Source organism: Podarcis vaucheri, assembly GCF_965113315.1.
Source record: "Podarcis vaucheri genome assembly, chromosome: 3".
NCBI classification, from domain to species: Eukaryota; Metazoa; Chordata; class Lepidosauria; order Squamata; family Lacertidae; genus Podarcis; species Podarcis vaucheri.
In genome coordinates, this window is record NC_138761.1 from 66,430,631 (window position 1) to 66,458,007 (window position 27,377).

General features: G+C 42.1%; 1 protein-coding gene across 2 annotated transcripts in view; it reads right to left on the reverse strand.

Moving 5' to 3' along the window:
- Window positions 1–679: 679 nt before the first annotated feature.
- The window catches only part of TMEM200A (transmembrane protein 200A), a 44,935-nt gene continuing 18,237 nt past the window's right edge, over window positions 680–27,377 (reverse strand). Inside the window, exons 2-3 of one of the 2 annotated variants that reach the window (XM_082216137.1) lie at window positions 23,898–24,097; window positions 680–4,730 (exon numbers count right to left, since the gene is read on the reverse strand). In XM_082216137.1, the coding sequence (XP_082072263.1) occupies window positions 3,248–4,714 (1,467 nt within the window). In that variant the 5' untranslated portion in view covers window positions 4,715–4,730; window positions 23,898–24,097 and the 3' untranslated portion in view covers window positions 680–3,247. The remainder of the gene's footprint in view (window positions 4,731–23,897; window positions 24,098–27,377) is intronic. The other variant, XM_082216136.1, reaches the window with a different exon arrangement.

Sequence of the window (27,377 nt, forward strand, 5' to 3'; positions counted from 1 at the left end):
CCTCCACATGCAGCTGCTGGGTGACCTTGGGCTAGTCAGACTTCTTTGAAGTCTCTCAGCCCCACTCACCTCACAGAGTGTTTGTTGTGGGGGAGGAAGGGAAAGGAGAATGTTAGCCGCTTTGAGACTCCTTAAAGGGAGTGAAAGGCGGGATATCAAATCCAAACTACTCCTCCTCCTCTTCTTCTTATTCTTCTTCTTCTTCTTCTTCTTCTTCAGAGCTAGACAGATTTTGCTAGTGTTGGGTATACATTAAACAACTGAATGAACAGCTCCCCAAGACATGCATGAATGACGCAGAAACCCTGTGTAGTGCCATAGTCAATGTGGGATGTTGCTATCCAGGGATGCAATCTAAATGCAGTATTGTCAAAAATCTTGGTTAAGTGCTCAAGGCCCACACAAGTAATTAATTCTATTTGACTGAAGTTGGGATGCACTCAGTAATTAATTTTGGGCCCTCTGTTGTTTTGAATGTATAGTTCTGTCGTTCTTGTTAATGAGAAATATCTTTAGGAAAAGATTTTGCTCCTTTGTAAAACAGTAAGAAGCACCGACACTGCTAATTGTTATGTAGGGGAGGAAAAGGACTCACACCAAACAATGATTAGTTTGTCCTTCCCTTTTCATTTTAACAGCAGAACTAATGAACGCCAAAGACACATTTATGATACTCGTGTAGTTTAACATTTGGTTTTTATTTTAAAAAAATAGCAAATATATTAAGAACACTGACCAGAAAGTTATTAAAAGCTTCATAGCAAAATATGTAGCCAACTCTGTTACAATATATAGGCTTGAGATTCTAACAGGTTAACACTATGCCTCAATTCACTGGGCAAGTAATGCTTTTGACAAAGAAACACCACATTGTTAGAATATGGAGCTGGACACTAAGGGGGGGGGATCTGTCATTTGTCTTTCACAGTCAACTGGTGTACAACATTTTTACATTTCTGATTGTTTAGGGAGAAGCTATTCAAATAATTCCTGAGTTATTTAGGTTAAGTGAAAATATGAAACATCTGCTAAAATGACCAATTAACACTGTGATCCTATTGGCCAAACCACAAGGGGTGGAATGGGTTAGAATAGACTAGTTAGCAAGATTAGGGTCTAACTGCCTTAAGGCAATGTAAGGAAGTTTTCTGGTAGACCTATTCACACTGCTAATTTCTTTAGCAATAACTTTCAACTTCAACGGTGACCCAACTGGAGGAGAAAAAATGTCTGCTATCAGTATCATCATCTTTGCAGCAGTTCACAATGCAGTGCATCCCTGCAACAAGTAATGTTTTAGTTCTTGAAAACTGTGGTCAACAGCAGGTTCATATTTAATCTCAGCATCATTAATGAATTGCAGTACAGTGGTACCTCGGGTTACATATGCTTCAGGTTACATACGCTTCAGGTTACAAACTCCGCTAACCTAGAAATATTACCTCGGGTTAAGAACTTTGTTTCAGGATGAGAACAGAAATTGCGCCGCGGCGGCGTGGCAGCAGCGGGAGGCCCAATTAGCTAAAGTGGTGTTTCAGGTTAAGAATGGACCTCCGGAACGAATTAAGTACTTAACCAGAGGTACCACTATATTTGTTATTTGAGTTCACACTATAACCAGAAAAAAGCTTTGTTGTACAACAGAACAACCATTCTCCACACATCATTTATTTAAATGCCATAACTACTTGAATTCACTGTCATCCCACTCTTTGACAGGTAGGGTACATACATATTGAAATTTATATCTCTGAAGTGCCAGGTATAGCTATACCATACCTCATACTTCTAAAGAAACACCTAAAAATGCTTTCTAGGTCATGTGGCCAGCATGACTAAACCACTTCTGGTGCAATGGAACACTGTGACAGAAGCCAGAGCGCATGGAAACCCCATTTACCTTCCCGCCGCAGTGGTACCTATTTATCTACTTGCACTGGCGTGCTTTCAAACTGCTAGATTAACAGGAGCTGCGACAGAACACTCTGTTGTGGGGATTCGAACTGCTAACCTTCTGATCAGCAAGCCCAAGAGGCTCAGTGGTTTAGACCACAGTGCTACCCGCATCCTCCTAGCACTGAGCCTTATTCAACCCCTAGCCCCAAAGTCCCACATTTAGAACAACCAGCTGTCTTAGCATCCTAGATCAGAAACCATATCATCTTTCTAGCTTAATCCATCCCCTTGTCATCATAACAGAACTACAGACAACACTGGTATTCAGTTGATTATAGCAAGTTCACAAAAATTGTTTTCAATCAGCATAGTCTTTCTCGCAAATCAATATGGTAGCAGTTTTTACTAATATTAGACAATGCATTATTCCTATCATATGTAAGAGAATTTCTTTCTGCACTCCCTGCTTGGAGCGGGGATGAGCTGTTACTACACAGATAATATGCTATGTGTTTATTGCACAGCAGAAATATCCTTGCAGATCATACTCATTATCTACTTTACACTTTGGATTCCAAAAAAACCATGAACTAGTTTCACATGCCCAAGGGAAACTTTGACTCATTCATGTTGCTCAAAACACTAATACCCACATGGCACACCTCTTTTGAAAGCTTTGAACACAGGTTTTGATACAGAATAGAATCTATATAAAATAGAATCCTATTATTCCTTTGAATAGAATCCTGCTGATATAGAATTCTTTCTTTTAAAAGGAAAACAGTCAATTTTTCCACTGGATATACTGATGGACTAAATTTGGCTCCACCACAGCAAACCTTCCATCCATCTCCATCTCCAGTTAAAAGCACCATTGTTAAGATGTTGCCATCATTGATGGCTCTGAACATTGAAGCTTATTCAGTCAGCTCGTATTGTTGACTCACAGTAATGAAAGATAGCATGCTTACATAGAAACAAAAAGAGTAATGACTGGGAGGAAAAGGATCTGAGATATGTTGAGCAGTGATAATATACAGTATTGCAATTGTAAATTAAGAAGATATCAATTCTCAAACCACCATCCAATTACCATCCAAGCATGAACACCATCCAATCATCACTATGCCAGTGCAGTGTTTTGATGAACAAGCTGCTTGACATTAAACACTTGGCACTGCAGAGGTGAAAAATAACACCTTTGCTAACACAAGGCCATTTTAATCGGGTAGAAACATTTGGTAAAAACAGGCTTGTGGTAGTTTCACTGGAAAACAAAACCAAAAAAGAATCACGTGTCAAAATGTTTTGTTTTGCTAAAAAATACTGACAGATTAATTTTAGTCCCCTGTCAAAACGTTGTCTCAGAAGTTCCACGTTTTAGATTGTTACTCAAAAATTCATCATGTTCAAAACTCAAATTATTATGCGATCTGGAAATCATTTGAAGTTTTTCTTTGTTAGTAAAGTCCTTCTTGACTGTTGCTGATGGCACAAGCAGCCTGTCCATTGGATCTTCTTTGTTTTCAAGTTTCATATAACCTTTACTGTTGCTCCGGTCCAGTCTTGGCCAACTTGGGTGTTTTCTTTGTTCAACTTGGACAGTCAGAGTAGAAGGGCCCCTATCTAAGTCTAGGGATTTTGAGTGCACAGACAAAAGATGCAAAGAGGTGTTAGACCCAAACTGTTTTCTGGCTGCACCAGGTGACAGAAGCTTTCCTGTACTGGGCCCAAGATTCATAGAAGATTTGGATGAGGAGTCTCCATATAAACTGTTTCTTGGTATCAATGTGCTGGAATGTTTGTACATGTCGTTGGTATGAGTTGATGGTATGGGTAGAGAGTCCATGGATAAATTTCTAGGCCTGCCTCTAGTGCTAACAGAATCCTCAGTAATGTTGTCTATACTGGGCTCATCAATAACACAGTTATTTAGTTTAATTACAGGTAACGTGAAAGCGTTGATGGAGGATGACACAATTGACTTCGTTTCACACTTTATAGAGCTGCTACTCCTATCCTCCTTTGACTTTCCAGAGTGAGGGTAAAGGCCGAAGACTGAACCAGAGCGCTCAGTAAGCAAAGGTGGCAGAAGATGAGTAGCGTTTTTGCCATCACTCGCCGCAATTTCATCCTCCTCAGCACTGCTGTCTATTCGAAAGTTGCTTGCGTAGCCTGAGAAGGGTGCAATTGTATTTGCAGCCAGCCGTGATGCGTAAGAGCTTCCGTTGTGCTTGACTTCATTCTCCCCCGCTAAGCCTGTGTAGGCCGCAGTTAGCTGCTTCTGTTCACTGATCCTCAGAGTATGTATGTCAATGACAGTGGAATAGATGTCTCTCATGTGTATGATTTTTGTCTCCTTGTCACGGTTTTCGTGGAGCATAGCATTTGCACAAATAAATATAAAGATTCCAATCCCCATAGTGAAAGGCCCCAACATTTTCATCTTATCAGAATGCAAGTGCTGTTCAAAGAAACGAATTATAATTCCATCTTCTTTTTCTATGACTTGGGTATCATTTAGGGGCAAGCTGTATTCGGACTCCGGAAAAGGCTCCTTTTCAGGCCAATAGCCAAGGATTGCCATAGCAATCCCCAGAAATGAGATAAGCACTCCCAGAACAAGGAAGAATCCTGATGGGGAGTAAAGTCGAATCTTGCCTCGGACCACGACTACATCTGCTCTGGGTCGGCGTTTTACTGGCTTTTGTTCTTCGGTAGCTGCTGATGTCGCAAGATTTAGATGATGCTGGGATCTGGCAGAGTCTTGCCGCTTTAAGGCAGCCAGTCCTGTTATGACGCCTCCTGTTGCTATCATAATTTTTTATTTTGATCTAGATGTGAATACAAGAAACAACAACAAATGTACTTCATTAATAAAATAGGAAGCATTTCTTTTTTAAAAAAAGTCTGTATATTTGCAACCTGTCTCTTAGCCCACCAAGATCTACAAACCACAAGAATTAAAGTCCAAAAATTACCATTCAATGTTCTTCATAACATTGTAATTTCTTAATCACATAATGCCATCATGAAATTTCCTTCGAACTGGAAATCCCAGTTGTAAAACAATAAATGGTGTTGCAATATAGTAAAACAGGCAATAGGAGTTATACAGACTATAGAAATACTTCGTCAGAAGTAAGATATCTGGTTAAGAGAAAACAGCAACTGAAACAAATTTGTATCTTGACACCAATTTCTACAGAACTGCTACCAATTGTTTACCAGGTTGCAGCAACCACACACCCTGCTCTAGAGATCCTCATATGCAGACGTACATTCCTCACCCACTGCTCTCTATAAGGATCTCTTGTGCGTAACAGATGGTTGGAACTGTCAGCTCAACAAACGTGGGGGGGGGGAAGACACCTAGATTCAGTAATCACTGTATAAGAGTTACTTACAGAAATATAATAGTAGTATAATAACTATGGCAGCATTCAAATGACCCTTTTTAAAGTGACAGTGTAGAAATAAGGTAAAGGGTACAAACTGTTGTAAGAATGTATTAGAAAATACAGAAAGAATAAGGTAACAATGAAGTACATTCAACACTAGAATGGAACTTTACATCGGGTAATGATAGGAAGTCTACTTTACGTTAGTAAAAAGACAGGAAAAGGGAGACTGTACAAATTTAACCTAAGCTTATTTTTTGTAAATTCATAGAAGAATATTTGTACATGGACACTTTCTTTTTTGTCGAATTAAGTGTGTGTATTATTTATGTTATTCTTGAATTTCAATATTTTTTTTTAAAAAAACAAAACATTAATTGCATCCCCAAACATATGACCAATGCAGTCAGGGCCAACAGAATAATCCGCTCACCAGGAACTCACACCAAATGCTTGATGTAGGCCACTGCTTCTCCTAACGTCGTTCCATCCCATAATGTATATTGAGCATGAAAATGAACTTTGCTGGATCACAATAAACTTACTTTAGCTGGAAAAGGTGTCTGTGCAGGATGGTGGTAGTCAGTTATTAGTTATTTTGCTTAAAAACGTATATTGTATTACACTACACTTCATGTCGCCCGCTTGGCTCCCTACTGTACTACAGAGCTTAGGGCAAGCAAACAAGCTAGGAGACGGCTTGAATGTGAGTGGCGGGGGGGGGGACGTCTCTGGTTGAATGCAGTCGAACACTGGTGAGGCTCATCATTTAGACTTCCTAGTGGCAGTGAAGGCATGCCTCCTCCACAAGAGTTCTGGAGGGTAGCAACATGAGAACAAGCCTTTTCTGCAGTGGCTCCCCATTAGTCGAATGCTCTCCCCAGGGAGAGCCTTCATTACATATCTTCAGGTGCCAGGCGAAAAAAATTCTCTTCAAACAGCCATTCCACTGATTAACATTCTGTGGCTTTTAAAATGTGTTCGCAGGAAGGGGTGTTATTGGCTTTTTTTTTTTTTTTTTTTGCTTTTTAATGGATTTTGTTTGTTTTCTCATTTTGTATTATTCTGTCGCAAACTGTGCCCTGGGATCTTCAGATGAAGGGCTGTATACAACCTTAATTGATAATAAACAGATAATTTATATTAGTTAGTCTGAAGAGTGCTGCCTTACTCATACATAGGTGCTCCAACACAGAGCTGGGAACTTGGTCACTCGGGGTTCCTATCTTTATGTTGGAAAACCTGTTTAGCGTGGAAACTAGCCTTTTGTCCTGCACTATAACCAAATTCAGCACCCAGAACAGCAGAGATTTAGATATAAAACCTTATGACAGATGAGGTGGTGTTGACATAATAGATTCAAGGAAATTATGCTCCCATTATTCATACTGAAATCACTGAAAAATTAAAATGGAAGCAACCCAGTTTGCAAAGTAGGAAGAGGGGAAGAAAAGTGAGTGTCAGGGGAGAGGATCTCTACTCTGCTTGTTTTAGATTCTCAAGCAAAGGAATATTCTTTGTGGAAACAACTTTTGTATAACTTATAGGTACCTACTGCCAAACAACAGTACGGAACATATTGTGCTTTCTCTCTTTCATACATGTATGTATGTATGTATGTATGTATGTACAGAGCAGCAGTGTGTTTGTGTTTGTAACAGGGACTGGTTTCCGTGAGGTAAATAACATGTTGCTGCTCTGTACTTACTCTTAAGGAACAGTGAATCCTGCCTGGAGCAAGCATTGCAGATGCTTAGCAACAGGAAAGCACCAATGCTGAGCCTACAGACCTCTCAGTAGGAGTGGTGGTAGAGAATGTTGCCATGACAGCAGTAGCACAAGAACAAGCGCACTGCTGCTGGCCAGCCTCACAGCAGGGGCACAGAATTAAAACTTGGTGTATCTGTTGCATATTTACTGAGGGGCTTAAAATAGAGCAAAAATGCACCTAGCACTACATTTGTTAGGACCTATTCACACTTCCTGTGACTCCATGGCACATCAGTGCTTTAACTAGTGTTGGCTACAATAGCCAAGTACAATGCCAAGTGTCTATCAACTTTCAGGAGTATGTAGTGGACATGAACCACAGCAGGGATGCAACTTCCTTGTACTTTGACTTAAATCCTTAGGTCAGAATGAGATGCTGCAGGCGATATACAGCTGCCCACTGAAAACAGAAGTCTGTTGCCTCTTCTCTCCCACTGTAAGGTTTAGTAACACAAATCTTATAATGAACTATCACCAAGCTGAGTTTTCCATGCCTCACACAAGCAGCCGCCGATGAAGTAGAGCAGGGGCAAGAGCACTAAGAACACAATGTTGTCATGCCACACTTTTGGGGGTAACACTTAACTATGCTACCAAACAGAAGAGGATAAGGTACTGTTCTGCTGGAGGTCCCCATCTCTTGTACTGTCTAAGTCCAGCATTAATCCTCATGCCTATCTGAAACAAAGCCCCAATACATGTAACTGCATTTGCTGAAATTCATCTCTCCTCCCCTTCCACTGTTGTCATCTTCTGCAACCCCTTTCTCAGCTAAAATTCGTTTGTAAGTTCCTTGAGGTGGGAACCTACCCTTTGTTTTTATTATTCTAAAATGCCATGTGTACTGCTGGTGCTGTGCAAATAATGCACAGTGTGTTTGGAAATATCCCCTTTGTGGCTTATGCATGTACTGTGGCAAATACTCAGTGTCACATATATGGCGAGTCAGTTCTTAATCTACTTGGTTTGTGGGGATCTTCATACATAGTCTGGTCCTTGAAGCACACTTCAATTAAACACATCATGCATCCAATCTGCCATGGTATTTGATCAAGCTGCTTTAGATGCAGCAGAGAAAACTATACACAGCATATTCAGTTTTGCTAAGGCCTACGATGTGATATACAGCATCAAACTATGGAGGTAAGCTTTCCCCAGAATTACAGCTCCTAAAGCGACCATACTACTTTTAAGACTCTGGAGGAGAATTGCCACCAGCTCTGGTATGATGCCATGGGCCCCGCTGACACTTGTGGAAGGAGCAATGGCCATGCAAGCATTTGGGGAGCATACTGGGACCACCAGTGGGTAACCTCCATGAGGAGGATGTATTTGCAGCCCCAACGATTTGCAAGATGCCATCAGCCTCTTTTCAGCCCTCTGCAATTTTATAAAGTCTCATTAAATGTGAAGTTCCCACACAGAGTTGCTGGCTTTCACAAACAGTGTCCCTGAATGAGTGGAGATAGAGTGGCCACTTACACGTATCACCAAATAGAGAGAGAGAGAGCAAGGGGTTTACATAAGATCTGCATATCTGTAGGTAAACATTTAGAAAGAATTATTATTATAATTTAAACAAAGTATAATTATCTCACTATTGATGTTCAGGTATTGCTGATAGGCCACTTTTCCTCCTTCTGATGGTTCTTTGTCTTAAAACTGGTCTTGAACCGGGCAGCCCTTCAAATGGAGGACTGTCCTTTGTAAAGTAGGGCACTCAGCCACCCTAAGCGAAGCCTGGCATCACCACCCCAAGGTGCTTCTGTGAAGTGAACCAGCCTACACTGCTAGATAATTTATTACAGAAATTCTAAGGATCAGGATCAGGCCCTTTAGATAGCAATTGTAAACACTTTAAAGGTACTTCACACACCACTTTCCCTCAAGTGGCTCTTCACAATCAACCAGGAGAAAAGCAGACAAGGACAAGTGCAGGTGGAAAGGAAACAATGGCCTGGAACCTGAGTTCTAGGAATGAAAGGCAGTGACAGAAAGGGACTTTCCTGCCTCCGCCTCCTCCTTTTTGCCCCTCTTAAGCATTTCTGTTTGTTCATGGAGCTCAGGATCCAAAGCTGCACTTTTTATTTTCATGCAGGGTAAAAAGAATCATGACCTAGAAAGGATTCTTTAGTACCAATTTCCCTTTCAATATTATTTTACTTCTTTCTTCTGCCACAAAGAGAATTGGATGCTAAGCAACCTCTAGGATCACAAGCTGGGCTGTCTAATGCTTCTGACTTCATATACTTACGAATTAAGTATTCCTCCCTGTCTTTGTATTTATTTGTATTAATATTTTTAGGGTGCTTGTCCACTGCAAAGTGTTGCACAACATATCATTCATAGTGGGTGGGGAGGAATGGCAACTTTAAAAATCAATACTGATATTTTAAACTTCTTATTTTACAGTTTTATTGTTCCTTTTCCCTTCCTTATCTTTTCAACCATCCCAATTGCAAAGAAGATGGGAAAGGGATAGTTGGTGGGGTGGGGAGAGAAAGTGATGTTAAGCATACATGGAAACAATTTCCGACCCCCTTTGTTGTGAGTGGGTCGTTTTTAATGTTTAATTATGGGACTGGCAGTGACATCAAGCCTCCTTTGCTAAAGCACAACCAGGATAGCACTTTAAGGCCCCGGACTGTGCATTGGAAGCCACGCCTCCACCTGCCCCTCACCTGATGTCAAAGTGTAATCTTTTGAGGAAGTGGTTCATGGGGAATGGCCTCCCGAGCCAAACTGGTACCCATGCTGGGCCAATTTTGCCTTAATGCAAGAAGTTCTCTACTCCTGTTGTACGTTATGATACAGTTACAGTTTAGAGAAATTTGGAGAAGCTGACACCTGTTAAGTGCATCTGGAGTTGCCCATAAAACTAGACGTTTTGGAGATGCCACAACTTTTTGAAAGGTGTCTAGATAGCCAGAGCTTTTGTAATAGGATGTAAGTATTCTGACTGCGCTCTTGGGACTATGATCTCTGCAAGACGACCGGGAAACATAGTGATGCATGAACATTCCCATCTTCAGCTCAGGAATGACATATTCCTATCCCCCCACCCTCACTGAGTGCTTTTGAAAACTGAAGAACATTTGCAAGCACAGTGGACCACAGTATACACTTCCGGGTTTGCCACATTCGTAACCCGAATGTTACGTATCCAGATGGTCCACTGTACTTGCTGGGGAGGGAATAATTCTTTGTCTCTTTGCATCTGAAAGTCAAGCAAATAAATATTGGCCTTGTATAAAACCTAACCAGACTAACTGAGTGATCATCAAGAGGGCATTCTATAACCAGGGTGCCACCACTGAAAAGACAATTTCCCTGATTACCTTCCACTTGATGGCAACACAGAGAGAGGTCTCTGATGTGTATGTTAAAACTCAGGAAGATTCGCATGCAAGGGACAATTCTTCAGGACCCTAGGACTCGAGCAAATTTATGTGGCATGTTCTCTCTTTAAAAGCCTTTAAAAAAAATGTTGTCATTCCCCTTCTACCTTGTAACACTTTCTTCCCTCACCTGCCCCCACACAGCAACTATTAAAAGACTGTCCTTTCAAGTAACATTTGTCTTCAGCCCCATCTGTAGCTGCAATTATATCTCGTAGTCTGTAGAATGCCACTTTTTACTATCTAGCCATTTCTGTAAATGGAACAGAACAAAAACAAATAGGAAATCCATTTCATAAGAGGCACAAGCTCTGCTGTGGACTGTCCTAAGCTCTTTAAACTGTGACACTTCTATTTTGGGAAATAATCTTTGGGTTTTCAACCCTGATTTTCACATCCCAATCTGCTTTGGGTATGTTTTTGCCTTCCAAAACCCCCAACAAAAATTGTTTAGAAATTAATCTAAAAATCTTCTTTTATCCACAATATATTTACAGGATAATTAGATTAATAAGGGTGGGGGGACACTTCTCCTACTTATGTAAGGAGTGTTTGAAAAAGAAAGGTTAGGAAAAACTGTTAACTGAAGATGCATTTGCCTTTTTTTGCCAAGAGTGCAATTGCTATTAGAGAAATCCTTTAATCTTACTCTAAAAATGGGAATGCACTTCAAATCTCAAAACTATACTCACAGCAAATGAGCAGAGGAGGAGCAGAGAGGCAAAGAAAATGACAGCACAATACAATGACATAAAGGGCAATAATAATAGCTCTTTCTAAGCAGGAGTGGCAGTTCCAGAAGACAATTTTTTGTGCATCATTATCTTTCTTACTAACACAGTAGTAATGCAGATAGCAATATTACTGTGACAGAACAAACAGAACTGGGTGGTCGACTAAAGAACATCCTTTGGGAACTGTAATGGTTCTAGGGGTTACTCGTGCGTAAATCGGCGCCACACCTGGCTGAGTTGCCTGGGTGAACCCTTTCTGTCCGGACAGCCACTCGCCCATGGCTGTCTCAATCGCTGGCAGAATCCATCAGTGGGCATTTCTTGAACTTCTTCCAGCAAAGAAGCTCTCTGACGCCTAGTCTCTGCCTAGTCTCCCTGCGCGGAAGCCTTCTGCGCAGGGAGGGTGTGGGCAGCGGAGGACCCGTGCTCTCCCCGCTGGTCCCTGGTGAGGAGTCATGGAGCCACCTCGCCGATTCCCCCATCTGCCCCCCTTCTCCACTGGTGCTACGCTGATTTCCTTCCCCAGAAGATGTGCTGCTTCTCTCCCTCCTGGGACGCTCTCCGGAACCCCTCTGGAGCCCTCCCTCTCCCTCTGGTTCCGATGGCAGTTCCCTGACAGGAACCGTCCAGCATCTCTCCATTTGCCTGCTATTTGATGCCACCCCTGGATTTGCCTCTTGCCATTTCATTTCAACAGCACATTTGTAAAGGTAAGGAAAGCAGAAATTCCACCAGGAATTACAGAGTTACAGAAATACACAAACAGTTGGAGATGTTTATGTGGTTGCCTGAATTCTAATCTACATTCAACAAGGCCTAAGAGACAGGTGCAGTGTTTCGGTGGCTAGACAAGAAGGTTTTAGTGGTTGCCAACCTAGCAGTTTGAAAGCACACCAGTGCAAGCGGATTAATAGGTACCACTGTGGAAGGTAAACGGCATTTCCGTGCACTCTGGCTTTCATCACAGTGTTCTGTTGCGCCAGAAGCGGTTTAGTCATGCTGGCCACATGACCCAGAAAGCGGTCTGTGGACAAATGCCAGCTCCCTCGGCCTAAAGCAAGATGCACGCAGCAACCTCATAGTCACCTTTGACTGGAATTAACCGTCCAGGGGCCCTTTGCCTTTTTAAACTAATGGCTGCAGTTAAGACATGGCCTCCAGAGTTTCAGGAAGGGGTTTCTCCCAGTCCTGCCTGGATATGTCAGGGACTAAGCCAGGAAACCTCTGAATGCAAAGCAGATGTTCTGCCACTGAATCACAGCCCTTCCACAGGAGGAAGAGGAGCAAAAGTAAGGGTGGAGCAAAAAATCCAGGCGATATAATCTGGTAGAGTACTTTCACATGGTCTGCTACTGAGGGTTGTGCAAGAAGGTGCAGCAGCCTGCATCATATTCCATGATCTGCCGCTAATTAACTCATTACTGTGGTGGTGGTTTCCTCATAAAAATTTGTATACCTGGATCAAAGATCTGGATTTAAAAGCTGTACATTGTCATGTTCACTGACCAGTCCTTTATTCCTTTTTTATTTTCAGAACCTCTTTCTCTTAACTTGATTTTTGCACCACCGTTGTAGCAAATGCTTCTACCACTTAATTGTACAATAGGAAATACATTGCCACTGAGTTTACATTTGACAGGGGGAGCCATAGCCAATATTAGCTCTTTGCATGATATTCAGGTTTGCAAAGACACCAAAATCAAAATACATAGGGGAAACATGAAGGTAGAAAGAAGAGAGTTGGCATTGTCTATTGGATTTAAACCCCACCTTGTCTATAAACTCAATATATCATACATAGTTCCTCACCTCCAATTTCATCCTCAACCATGACGAAGATGAAATAGGAAAGATTGAGAGATGGTGATTGGCTCGAGGTTACCTAGTGGGTTTCACAGCTGAGTTAAGATTTGAATTGGGGCCTCCCCAGTCCTAGACTGATGCTCTTACAATGCAATCCTAACTATGATTACTCAACTATACGTCCTGTTGAATGCAATGTGACTTACAGGAAAGTGAGCTTAGGGTGGCAACCTTAAACACTACACCAGACTGGCTTTTAAAAAATGGCACATATATTCCACATACCTAAACTGCAAAGGCAAGGTAGTCATGAATCTAGAAAGCAATCACCACTTTATACAGTTATGAATAAGCAGACTTTAAGATACAGCAAGGGAATCAACTGCAAGTACTGAGAGAAAGTAAAACTACACATCAGTGCACCTTATGCAAGGATTGCTATGCACTATTTTGCAATTCAACTCTGAAAATGAAACCTGAAATTCTGATCCGAAAATTATTGTTGGCCTTCCAAAAACCCATAGTACTTTTGACAGATCCATTTACTGGTCATGCTTACATAAAGGGTATTACATATGTGCAAAATAACTTGCAGCTTTGTTGATTTTTAAAACTTTATTCCTCAAATGATCTTCATTGCCCCAATAATGTCACCTTTTAGTGCCACGCAATTTTTTGTTGTTATCAGCATGCCACATATGTGAGGGGCCCTCTTGCACAGCCTCAAAATTCAAAATTGGCAGGTGGTGTTGTGGCTACAAATGAAATGCACAGCTTCCTAAAGGGAGGATTTGAGAGCATTTGATGACTTGATGCACATCTGGACCTACTGAAATTCAAATTGACAGCTAGATTTCTCTGCAGAAGCCTGCTGCCCAAGATAAGGGAAATAGAACTGAAGAATGGACTCCCTCCAGCAGCTTTCTGCATCTGCCAAACTTGGATTCTCTTATCTGTTGCCCAGGGTAACCTTCATTTTGGACATGTAAGCAAGTTGCATAAAAACCTGTCAGTTCACACTTCCCTGGCAGAAAAGCTATTATTAGTTTACAAGGAAAGATGAAAGAGAAGATTCTTTCCGTGTCCTTGACACAAGCCATTATTACCAATTCCTTTTCTCCTTGATTGTCACCTGAAAGCATTCCATAGATAGGATATATACCTGTCCCTGAGACCACACCTCCTAAGAAGGGTTACATATTCCAATAGCTTTTGAAGACATGTCTCAGCCCTTTCCAAGATGGTGTCCAGGATATCTGAGATTTCCCTCATCCTCCCAGCACTCTTCCACATAGAGAATTGTTGTGCCCAGGGATTAATTTCTAAAAAGAGAAGTGCCAGAAGTTCTGGTAGGAAGCTGTGCTCTGGAAACTTGCCTCTTAATTTAAAATATGTGGGTGCTTGCTATTTAGTATTTGGTGGGGCAAAAAGAAGGCACATTCTGTGCATGGAGAAGGGGTCCAATGATATACTGCCTTGATTTCCTTGGAGGAAGGGTGGGATAAAAATATAGCCAAAGGCAAATATTAGTAAAATTGAGAACTGTGCAGTATTAGAGTAAGAATCAAGCAAAATCCCTCTAACCTTTGATTACATACCCCACTTCTATGTTGAGCCTCAGATGTTTCTGCTGTATCACTCAAATCACTGTAAAACCTCAAGCCCAGAAGGGTCTTTCACAGACAGCAAAGAATCTCTCTTATTACCTTCTTTCAACTTGCCTGCCTATGATATAGCAATGCATTCCTCAAGTGTTTTTAAATGCTGAGAGCATTATCTGTGAGCTATAAGATCAGCAGGTAAATTTTTATGAAAAACAACAGTCTATAAAAGATTAGTTGAATGACAGGTGCCGCCTTGAGAAATCACTAATTCTAATCCATTCTTTTGTAAACAGGATTTTAATGCACAGAGTTTAAATGTCAGGAAGTTTTTGGTTTTTTAAAAAAGAAACCTAAACAAATCTTTCTTAAAAAAAACATAAGTTGCAGCTTAGTTACATCTTGGATAATTTCCTTTGCAGATATGTTTGAAAAAAACAAATGGCTCTTTTTTGCATAATGCGCCACAGTTCCACTGCATAGAACAATCAAGAGTGCTCACACTCCCCCAATGCCCCCCCTTTCCATTTCCTGTATTGTGCTTGTTTTCCTTAAATATTTTCTCACCCGTTTCTGAATTGATTTTTAAAGCTCTGCAAGTCCAAGATGTTTGACAAGGGAAAAAAGCCTAAAGGAAAAATGGCAGAGCATGAGACTCCTAATCTCAGGGTTGTGGGTTCAAGGTCCACATTGGGCAAAAGATTCCTGCATTACAGGTGGTTGGACTAGATGACCCTCGTGGTCCCTTCCAACTCTACAATTCTATGACTCTATGATACTTGCTAAACGTTCTACCTTAATGGAGACAGCTGCACGCAAACTCCAGATAAAGTAAAACCGAGGGTTAGATCCACACCAAGGTTGCAACTTTATACACACTTACTAAGCCCCGCTGAATTTAATCAGCCTTTTATGAGAATACATTATAGGATTTTGTTGTAAGTTAATCAACTACATTTATGTCCCATTGTTTTCAGTGTGGCAGCCTAATTAATTGGCCCTACTGGCTTCAATAGGACCCAAGTTCAACCAAGTCTGGTCCAGGCCAGAGAAAATACAAAGAAAGGAAAGGAGTTGCCGCTACTAGAAGACCCTGGACTACAATTCCCATCAGGCCCAGCTGATAAACCCAGTGATAAGGGATGATGATAGATGTAGCTGAAATCTGGTTAAGTAATCTTGAGTCTTGAGTCTGAGCTTCTTTAATTCTTTACATGAAAATTGCACTGAGCTATCTGACCAGCTACACCAATATCCTGTCTCTACAGCTGAGCAGAAGAAAACTCTGGGAAAATGGAACACAGTTGTACATTAACTAGATTACATGCCAACTGACATCTGTTTTACATTTTAAGGCCAAATTATGCAAACTGGATTTTCCTCCTTTCTCTGGTCTCCTGCCTGATGTGCCCCTACGCTGTTGGAATCAGAGGTACTTGACTCCTCAGGTAAATCGGCCTTGTGAGAAGGTTCAGTTCAGTTCAGAATCAACTGACTGCTAGCCTCAGGTTCAATGCCTTGAAACCTGCTGGTGGTAGAGTGGCTGGCTTAGGGTTAGAGCTGGCCACGGGCCCAGCAGTTAGGCTCCTTATACAGCATGAGTTCCATTTCTGCATGATTACTTAAAAGACCTATAAGTGCACCATGGAGGCCAAGAGTATAAGCCACATGATGCCCTCCAGTTATTTTATTTTTGTAAAGTCCTTTTTGTTATTTCATTTTATAATGTATATAAAACAAAGAACAATTATAACAACAGACAAAAAAATTAAAAGATGAAAAACACAAACTATAAAATAGGCTTGCAAAGTCCAAGTAAAGGCTATCAACTTTATCAGATCATCAATAGTTCCAGGCTGATCTTGAAAATGACAGTTCAGATGTAAATGCCACAAAGGAATGCCAAATCATATAAAAGGTGTCTGGAGGTTCCAGTCCTTGTCGAAATCTCAAATTATGCATGATTTTCTCCATTATAGCTTTATTCTAGAGTGAGCGGTACGAAGCGTCCATTGCAAGATTTGGGGCTGTTTTCCATTGAGTTGAAATTAATATTTGTGCTGCCAAAGACCAATTCTTTTGCCAATGTATTACATGGGTATAATTAAAAATATTCAGTAAGATTAATTTAGGACAAGAAACTATATTTAGTTTTATCATTTATGTCAAAATTAAATTACAAAAATCTTGCACAAACTGACATTCCCACCATAAATGATAATATGTACCAACTTTATTGCAACCCCTCCAACAATTAGTTGATAAAGAAGAAAACATTTTTTACCTTTGCGAAGGAGCGCAATATCATCTGTGTAATAATGTTAAGCAGTTTTCCATAAGAAAACTGGAAACAGATTTTAAGGGTCGTGATTCCCAAAGCACCGTATTTTTCACTCTATAAGACGCACCAGACCACAAGACGCACCTAGTTTTTGGAGGAGGAAAACAAGGAAAAAAATATTCTGAATCTCGGAAGCCAGAACAGCAAGAGGGATCTCACTGCAATCCCTCTTGCTGTTCTGGCTTCTGGGATAGCTGAGCAGCCTGCATTCGCTCCATAAGACGCACACACATTTCCCCTTACTTTTTAGGAGGGAAAAAGTGAGTCCTATAGAGCAAAAAATACGGTATATTCCAGTCCTTGGGAAGAATCTGTGCACCAATATCTAGTTCCCATAACTTTATCAGTGGTTCCACCGATCCATAAGTTACATTAAGCTGCTGGGCTCCAGCTGCCATCAACCTCATCTAACATGGCCAGTGGTTATGAATGATGGGAGGACATGCTGTCTGGCCACAGTAACCCAAGGACAGGATTCTACCATAAATAAAATGATGAAATCTTTTGTAATATGTTTGGTGATAATATCCTATCTAATATTACTGCAAATCATTCATTTTTAAAAGCTATATAGACCTACTTCTTCCCAGGGTTCAAGGTGAGTTACTGTATTTTTCGCCCCATAGGGTGCACTGCCCCATAGGACGCACCTAGGTTTTTTGGGGGGAAAATAAAGGGGGGGAAAATTCCCGAGCTTCCCCCGACCCCAGCCCCCAGAACAGCCTGCTATCCGCAAGCCTGGGGAGCCCGGCGCGAAGTCACACCGGTCTCCCTAGGCTTGTGGAGAGGTGCGCGAAGCCCGGGCGTGCTCTTCAGCGCGTCCCAGGCTTCGGAATGCAGGCAGCTCCACGCAGCCGTCAGGAGCCCAGCCGTCGGGAGCGAAGTCCGGAGCCCGACTTAGCGCCAGGATCCGGAGGGCTGCGCGGAGCTGGGCGAAGCCTGGGGCTGCAGGCACCTCCTGCAGCCGCCGGGAGCCCAGCGCGCACCGACCCCTCTCGCTCTCCAGGCTTCAGCGATAGCCTGCATTCGCCCCACAGGATGCACACACATTTCCCCTTCATTTTTGGAGGGGAAAAAGGTGCGTCCTATAGGGCGAAAAATACGGTATATTTCTTCACTTCCTATACAGTGGTACCTCGGGTTAAGTACTTAATTCGTTCCGGAGGTGCGTTCTTAACCTGAAACTGTTCTTAACCTGAAGCACCACTTTAGCTAATGGGGCCTCCCGCTGCTGCTGCGCTGCCGGAGCCCGATTTCTGTTCTTATCCTGAAGCAAAGTTCTTAACCTGAAGCACTATTTCTGGGTTAGCGGAGTGTGTAACCTGAAGCGTATGTAACCTGAAGCATATGTAACCCAAGGTACCACTGTAGTCTGAATGTTCCTTTGAAGAATCCTTTTGAGAAAGGTCTCTGTTATTCATCTTTTGCAGCTAGAGGCCCAAGGCTGACAGATAGCAACCTCCCCAAGGGCACTCAGCAAGGCCATGACTAAAATGGGATTTAGCCAATGCCTTCTCAACACAAGCAGGGTGGAGAATAGGAAGCAAAAGGAGGGGGGATGATATCCAATACAGTGGTGCCCCGCAAGACGAATGCCTCGCAAGACGGAAAACTCGCTAGACGAAAGAGTTTTCCGTTTTGGAGGTGCTTCGCAAAACGAATTTCCTATGCGCTTGCTTCGCAAGACGAAAATGTCTTGCGAGTTCCTGCTGGTTTTTTTTCTTCTTTCCCCCCACTTTTTCTAAGCCGCTAAGCCGCTTATCAGCTGATCCGATCAGCAGATAAGCCGCTAAAAGCCGCTAATAGCACTAATCCGCTAATCCTTCAATGGGCTTGCTTCGCAAGACGAAAAAACCGCTAGACGAAGAGAATCACAGAACGGATTCTTTTCGTCTTGCGAGGCACCACTGTATGTTGCAGACCTCTAATACCCTTCATCAGGGAGTTTGAAATAGAGAAGTTCAATCTTTTGTTATACTATCTCCTCTTTCCTCTGCTGTAGAAGGAAAGAAAGAGATAATCTAGCAAAAGATTGAACTTCTGTATTTCAAACTCCCTGATGACTTGGACTTTTTTTCCCCTTTGCCCCTTTGCTTCCTGCTCCTTCCTCCACCATTGACCTGCGGTTTCTCTTTTTGCTACACTTCAGCAAAGGCAGCCAGAGTTGGAACCCTGACTTGTAGATCAGCCTTGAAAATGGAGACACACAAGACACAAGATCTACCCACCCGGGAAGAATGGCAGATGAAGCTGATGGACTACATGGAATTGGCGGAAATGACTGGCAGAATCCGAGACCAGGGAGAAGAGTCGGTGGAAGAAGATTGGAAAAAATTCAAAGTATATTTACAGAAATATTGTAAAATTAATGAATGTTAGAAGGATGCTGGAATGAAGTTATATGGCTTTAGCAGAAATGTTATAAAGAATTAAGCAAAAATAGATTGTTAATGGGCCAAAGTGGAAAATTTAAGGTTAGATTGTGGTAAGATAAATTATAGAACAAAAATTGAGAAAGATGGAAAGGATTTGCTGAAATAGCTAATTGAACTAGAATACAAAAAAGGGAGGTGTGAGGAGGTCGATGAAACAAGTAAATGAAAGGTAAAGATACGGAAATATTGGATGTGTTTTAAAATGTTTTTGTTTTTCTTGTTGTTTTGTTGTATTGTTTTTTGTTTTTCTTATTATTTTTGATGCATTGTAAGGTATTGTTTTGTTCTGTTTAACTTTTTATTGTTTCTTTCTTCTTTTTTTCTGTAACCATTAAACCTTTAATAAATATCATTTTTAAAAAGAAAAAAAGAAAATGGAGACACACAGTACAGTCATAGCTCGGCTCCCATACTTAGGAGTCGAACGTTCTGGCTCCAGAACGATCAAAAACCAGAAGTGAGTGTTCCGGTTTTCGAACGTTCTTTTGGAAGCTGAACATCCAACGGGGCTTCCACGGCTTCTGGTTGGCTGCAGGAGCTTCCTACAGCCAATCAGAAGCCATGCTTTGGAAGTTGAACGGACTTCCGGAACAGATTCTGTTAGACTTCTGAGGTACGACAGTACTGTATTAAGGACTAGGGATGCAGTGCTCTGCACACTGACTTGGGAGTAAGGCCCATTCAGCTCAGTGGGAGAAAACACACAGAGTGCAGGGCTGAAAAACTCATTTTGTTTTAAGTTGCTCACATCATGTAACAGTTTCTGCTGGCTCTATGACAGCATCCTGTCATAAAACAGATAATGAATCAAGTTAAGTTTGTTCCTGTTCTGGGAAGGGAGATTAAGACAACATTTTTTAACAGTAAACATCTCTTGCCCTGCAAACCATCAGCTCAGAGGTTAAGCTTAAAACGTCAAAAAGTAAAAGATGCAACAAGAAAAGGATTTCTGCCCAGAGAAGTCTTGTGTCTGGCTAAGCATACAGCCCTAGGCTTCCTTACTTGGGAGTAAGCACCACTGAACTCAGCAGGGCTTAATTCCGAGTAGACACTATAAAACACAAATCTGTCACTTCCCCTTTTCAAGGCACTTTTCTGAGGCAATATTTTCATTAACATAAATGTCATGTTTACAATTGTTAGTTTGGCTGATTTCACAGTTGTAAAGAGATATTGCCAAGATCTGCTCAGAATAAATGCTATGGGCCAAATTAGACATTATGCACAGCAGATGCATGCTAGTAGTACCCTGATGGCCCTTTTTAAACAGTAATGTCTGCTTCTGGAGGGAGGATTGGAGACTGGACAAGCAGCAGCATGGGGGTGCTTTGCTTAACCCTTTCCCTGCCACTGTCTTCCTTTTCCAAACTGTGCCTTCCCCAAAGAACCTTCTGTTTTGAAACGTTTGGAAAAGGAAAGTGGGGAAAGAGTTAAGCACACATGCACACAATCTTGCCTTTTTGACCCCTAGTGCCCCTGCTGCCCAGATGTAGCTTTTCTATTTAAATAGGGCTGTCAGGCTGTTACACATGCCTATAAACCACCTTTAGTAGCAGGCAATCTCCGCTCTCATGTAAAGTTGACTGAGAAATAAACTTCATCAAAATTTGGGAAGAGCCAGCTTATGTCTGAACCAACCCAAACTCGTCTCTTGTGATCCCCAAACCCAAACGTAGACACATTGGGAGGGATACTGTGAGGGCTTGGTTATATGTAGAGCCTGCACTCATTTATTATACTTTAACTCCTCTGTGCTGATGCCTACTGTCACATTAGTCATCATTTTTCTCCCAGTGGTCTTTGGGATTTTACTGTCTTCGCAGTTTCAGCATAAACAAGCCAACCATCACACTGGGAAAGGTGGGCTGGGGCAGAAGAGAGGTAAGTGGTCATTGTTGAGAATAAGATTCAGCTGCAGTCGCTATAGGTGATTTCTCTCTTCTGCATCATTTCTCTGTCATCTGCCCATTATGGCAGGTGGGATGATGGCGGGTAGGTGGAAGGACCAAGAGAATCAGCAGCTGTGGCTGTTTTGTCTTGTACTTGCATCAAGGAATTTAAAGATACAGCACAGATCTCTCTGTTACTTCTCTACTCTTAAAGTCATTGGATTGATCTGAGTCAAGCCAGTTCAGAATTCAAAATCCAGAATAGTAGTAGCATGGACAACTTGTGCATCTTCTTTCTCTGTTTCTGTAGTAATGTCTGAAATGGGCACCACGAAACTCACCTACAGTGAAATTCATGAACTCCAGAAGTCACTTGAGGCCCACAGTGATTTAAATCTGAAAGTCTTACCTGAAACACTCTTAGTCAATGCAAGGCAGTTTGGATGAAAACAAAGCATATCAGGACATTTTCTGTGTTTTGCACTTTGATGGTTATTCTTGAAAATGTATTAAGAGTATTGTTAATGAATCTTGAAGCACCCAGTGGTGTTGTGTATTATCATAGAAGGGTTACCTGACTCTGGCCAATTTTAGCTGGTGATCGTGTTTAGGCTTTCTCTGAAGCCTTTGGGGGTGGGCTTGTTTCTTTGCTTGGGTCACCCAGCCCTAGTGCTTCTTTAGGCACCTGTCACAGTGCATTGCTTTCTACTAATGACATATTGTGTCTGTGGTCCATAGTGAAGTTAATATGGGGCAGGGACTATACATGTAAACATCCCTTTCAACAGGAGTGCAGCACAGAGCTCTGAAAAGAGTGAACAGATCTACTGTGCAAGGAAAAACTTTAAAGTGACTCCTTAAAAGCTCAAATTATACTGGTATATATTACTGGTATATAATAGCAAGACAGAGTCTAGCTTTGTCCTACACTCTTAACAGATAAACAACTAGACTAACATGACATAAATCTTTTAATAGTCATTGCAATTACAGGCCCTTATTCAGCCGTTATGGAACATTTTATGCTTTCGAACTGTCAACTGATTGATAGAGTTTTTCCATTGGGCAAAGGTTAATGCTTGCCATGTATAAATCAGCTCTATTTGTGTTGGTGATTACGACATCATAACTCATTTATTAGTTTCAATAAGTTCTAAAAAGTCAAGGCAGGTTTTCAGCAAAACATCGAGTGCTGTGGGGAGGGGGGAAACAGCATTAACATAGAAGGTTAACCCCCACTTCCCAAACCTCTGAATGTTATTTATCATCATCAAAGTGGTAGCATTCAAGAATGGATTCAAATTGAATACATCTGCAAAGCATTTGACAAGATATATGCTGCTTCGTTACAGGCCATAACCATTCTGTTTGAACATCTGTTCTAATGGAGGAAAGAATAGACACCAAATAAGGAACCAAACACTCTCTTGTAAAGCATTTGGCATAATCAAGATTTTTAATAAAAGATAAGACATTAATAATATGTGCAGCTGCAAAGGGTTTTTTTGCAACAATTGTCAAAGAACAATTGTCATTGTGCTTGCAGGAAATGTTTTAACATCCGCCTGTATCAAGAATTAAGTCTGCCCTTTCCCTTCATGAAGGCAGAGGAGACACATTTCAATGGCTGTTTAGAATCAGAGGCCCTAAGCTCCTCAAACTAGTGATCAGCCCAAAACTATTCTTGTTCATTCTTTCATGTGGTTGGGGCTGTGGCCTCCTGCCATCCAAAGGGTGAGCAAAATATGCTAAGTTCATTCTATTATTCCCTATCCCTGCCCACTGAAACTGGTTTGAGTAAAGGCATCATAGTAAACCACTTCTGGAAGATGCAAAGCCATGGATTTCCAAAAGATAAGCTGAGGGAGAAAGTATAATAAGAATGTGTCTTTGGTACCTTTGTGGTCCTAACTTGGTGCATATACAGTCAGCAACCATTTTGGGCAGGGGTTCCATTCCCAGACCCCACACACGTCGGTAGAACACATATAAACATGCCTGCCCCATTACTCCCTGCCCTCGTTCCACCACCATTCTGCCATCTTCCAGGTCCAAAAGGACCCATGTGTTGGTGATCACGGGTCAATTGGACATACCTAAAATAGTTGCCACCTGTAATTTGTGTACAATCGTACCTTTGTTGTTGAACGCCTTGGTACTTGGATGTTTTGGCTTCTGAACGCTGCAAAGCCAGAAGTGAGTGTTCCAGTTTGCGAACGCTTTTTGGAAGCCAAACTTCCAATGCAGCTTCCGATTGAGTGCAGGAAGCTCCTGCAGCCAATTGGAAGCTGCACCTTGGTTTTTGAACAGTTCTGGGAGTCGAACAGACTGGGAAATACTGTATAGGACACAGTGGTCCAACATGAGGCCATTTTTTTGGTGGCCCTCATCAACTTTTGGCAGCCCCTCTCCCCATCCCACCAGCCCTTGCACTGCCTTCCCAAAGCTGGGTAATCAAGGCGCTGGGCTTTGGGAAGGAGGCATGAGGGCTCTGACAAGGTCCTAAAGTCCTCCAACCTCCTTTCCAAGGCCTAGTTGTCACTTTCCCAACATTGTGAAGGAGGTGTAAGGATTCTAGGACCCTGCCAGAGCCTTGAACCCCCTTCCTAAAGCCCAGTGCCTCACTTACCTGGCCTTGGGAAAACAGTGTGATGGTTCCATGTCAAAGTACTCTTGCTTCCCACTTGGTAAGAAAAGTTGGGCCACCCTGGTATGGGACTTTATAGGTCCTCGCTAGCATGCTTTGAAACCAAGAGGGAACCAGTATAGATTGTTGCTGTTGAAATACACCCTGGCAATCCACTCCATCAGAAGGCGCGGCACAGTACTCTGTATCAACAGAAATGACCCAGGTGTCATTGTGGGTAGCCCCATATAAAGGGCATCATAGTTATGCAGTGATTAAAGTTCTGTTACTATTGCCCTGCACTGCATGCTATAGTCTGTAAAACAAATATTATCCTATAGCACATGACAGCCCCCCCCCAATATATTTTGGCATTTCAAAAGCTCCTTTGAATGTGAATAATTCCATTAACTCTAGTGCCCTATAGAAATATCAGGAATGAGCAAGAAACATCAAATCAGCTCCTTAACCTTTTAAGGAAATGGTGTGCTTTACATTCATGTGAAAGCAGACAGGAAAAGAAAATATACTTTCTCTGTCACCCACTGTTTTTAGGGATCAGGGCCTCTGTCTTTTGCTTCTCTGAAATGTCAGTCTTGCACAACCCTTTATTAAATCGGACAGCATCTATTTTGCTGTAGGCAATCTTATGGACACGGACAGGCAATTTTTGCTTGGGAAGATGTGCAGAACGACAAGCCACCAAATCTAGTCATTAATTTGTTCAGTGGGCTTTCCATCCCACCCAGAACATATACTGTCCATCAGAGCACGGCTGTTGTCCATGCCCATTAAGTGCTTCCTCATAAATAAGCTGGTGAACAACCACCAACACTGGTCTTTTACAATGCAGCAAACCAGAATTTCTTACTGACGGGCAGTGGCACCTTCTTTCAGCCTGCAGTTTGTTGAACAGCAACAATACAAATTTTAAAACCAGCATTGAATTAAATCAGATTCAAACTGCACGTGCATGGAGCACATTTTAAGGTGCCTAGCCTCAAAGGGTTTAGGTGCCAAAGCCTCAATTGAGGTTACTGGGGTACAATAACAAAGTCACTCTGTGCCTACATCTACCTGTGATTCCTCAGCACTGCACCACCAACAGTGTGGCATAGATTGTAGAGAGGGGAATGGATTAATGGAGGTAGGCTAGCTCATACTGATGGATAGCTGCTGACTGGACAATAGACACCCATTTTTTAAATATGTAACTTCTTGGATCTCCTGCTGTGAGGCAGCAGAACTGTGAAACATCCAACACCAGCCTGCACACTGTAATTTTATTTAGTCCAATTTCTGCATGGTAACAGGAAATCCAGAGCTAGGACATCCCAACAGATGACTGTCTTGTGTTCCTGCAAGGAACACAAGAAGATTCATTCTACTCAAACCAAAAGTTCATTTGGTCAGTCCAGCATTTTGCATCTTAACAGGCAGATGCTTTTGGAATGCCACAGGTAGGGCTTGAAGGTGTGTTCTTGTTCTTGTTTGTCCTTAGCACAGAGTTATCTTTAGAATCATAGAACTGCAAAGTTGGAAGGGACCCTGAGGATCATCTAGTTTAACCCTTTGCAGTGCAGGAATATGTAGGTGTCCTATATGGGGACTGAACCTGCAACCTTGACATTATCAGCATCATGCTCTAACCAACTAGATTACCTGACTACCACTGGTGAGTAGAACTTGCCCTCAAGCTACCAGGTTCTCCATCTTTTTAAAACATGATGATGATGATTAAGTTCAGTGCCTTTTGAACTCTTGTCAATCATCTGTTCTGCAAAGAGCTCTGCTAGTTGTCATTTTCTTCTGCTTAATGGATCAAGACCCAGGAAATTAAGATAATGGCTAAAGTAAGCAGTTTGTCTGTGTTTTTTATGTGGGATTTATTTGGGAGGGCTGACTATATCTTTCAGGTTACCTTATCCTTGCCTTGAGGCTATCTGGAGAAAGTAATTAGAGTGAAGTGAACACTAATTAGCTGTTTGCTTTACTGCACCTGCCTTAAGAGAAAATAGCCTGGAAACTGCTTGTGTATTGAGTTTAACTGAGGGCTATGAAAGGCAACATGTGGTTATTTCTTGAATAAAAAGGCACTTAACATAATACTCACAGACCATTATGACTCAACATGCTTGTGGCCTCAGACTGAGCTCTAACAAACTCTGGGTCAAATTAAAGGGGGAGGGGATGAGAAAGGAGATACAGCTGCTGAAGCCCAGTAGTTTTGTTATAAATAACGGGCCAGTTTCGGCAACCAGATTTTTTGTTATGTCATTAGTCAGCTGAGTCTGTGAAACTGAACCAGCAATTAAAGGCTTTTATGCAACTGTGGCCATATTTTCCTCTCCTATGGTTTTTTTTTTTTTTTGTACTCCCTTGAAACTCCATCCAAGTATTTTATTATTCTGAATGTGTTTCATCCTGCTTTTCTTCTTTAAATTCTGTAACACAAAAACAGCTGTACAGTCATACCTTGGGTTACAGACGCTTCAGGTTGCATGTTTTCGGGTTGCACACCGCCGAACCTGGAAGTACCAGAACGGGTTACTTCCGGGTTTCGGCGGTCACGCATGCACCTAAACACCGAATTGCGACCCACGCATGTGCAGACATGGCGCTGCAGGTTGCGAACGCTGTGGGTTGTGAACATGCCTCCTGCACAGATCACGTTTGCAACCTGAGCGTCCACTGTACTTCCTAAAGTGTTTTCTAAGGTCTATGCAAGGTACTGGCAGGACGATGACAAGGTGCACCAGGGGAAGGGGTGGCTGGAACCTGACTTGGAAGAGGAGGGCAGTGGTTGGTGGGGACCTGTACCAGACAGGAGGCAAGAATCAGAGGCAGGGAAGCTTCAGAGCTGGAGGCAGGTCAGGCAAGTGAAGGGCAAGATGCTTCACAACCCTCTCCTGCACCACTGTCTCCCAGAGAGGAGAGAACTGAAGTGGGAAGAGCAGAGGCAGCTTCCATGCAGGTGCAGTCTCCGGCTACATGTGCGCAGCCCATCAGGGGAAGGTACATAAACTGGTGGAGGAGGGGGTAGTCCCCAGTTGCTGCAACTGCTCCATAGAGCACAGACCTGGGAATAGCTGCCTAGACGCTGGGCTGGGAAGCACCCTTGACAGTCTGAAAGATTAAACAGCCACCTCCTACCAAAGGCAGCATACTAAATAAACAAATCTATAGGCTATAGACTTTTGTGAAGCAATTTGAAATATTGTTCTACGTGGTGTACATGTATATCTACATGGTATATCAATCATGACTAATTAAATTGCCCCGTGATCTTCAGATGAAGGGCAATATATAAATTTAATAAATAAATAATACCAAAACCCCTAGTAAGTTAGGGATGGGGAGAAGAACAGCATGCTATTGAAAACATGGCCTAGCACAGGCCAGGATTCCCCAGCATCTGCTATGCAACCTAAAGTTCTATTTCTAATGAGTCGTCATGCCTGGCAGGTGTGGCTTCCATAGGTA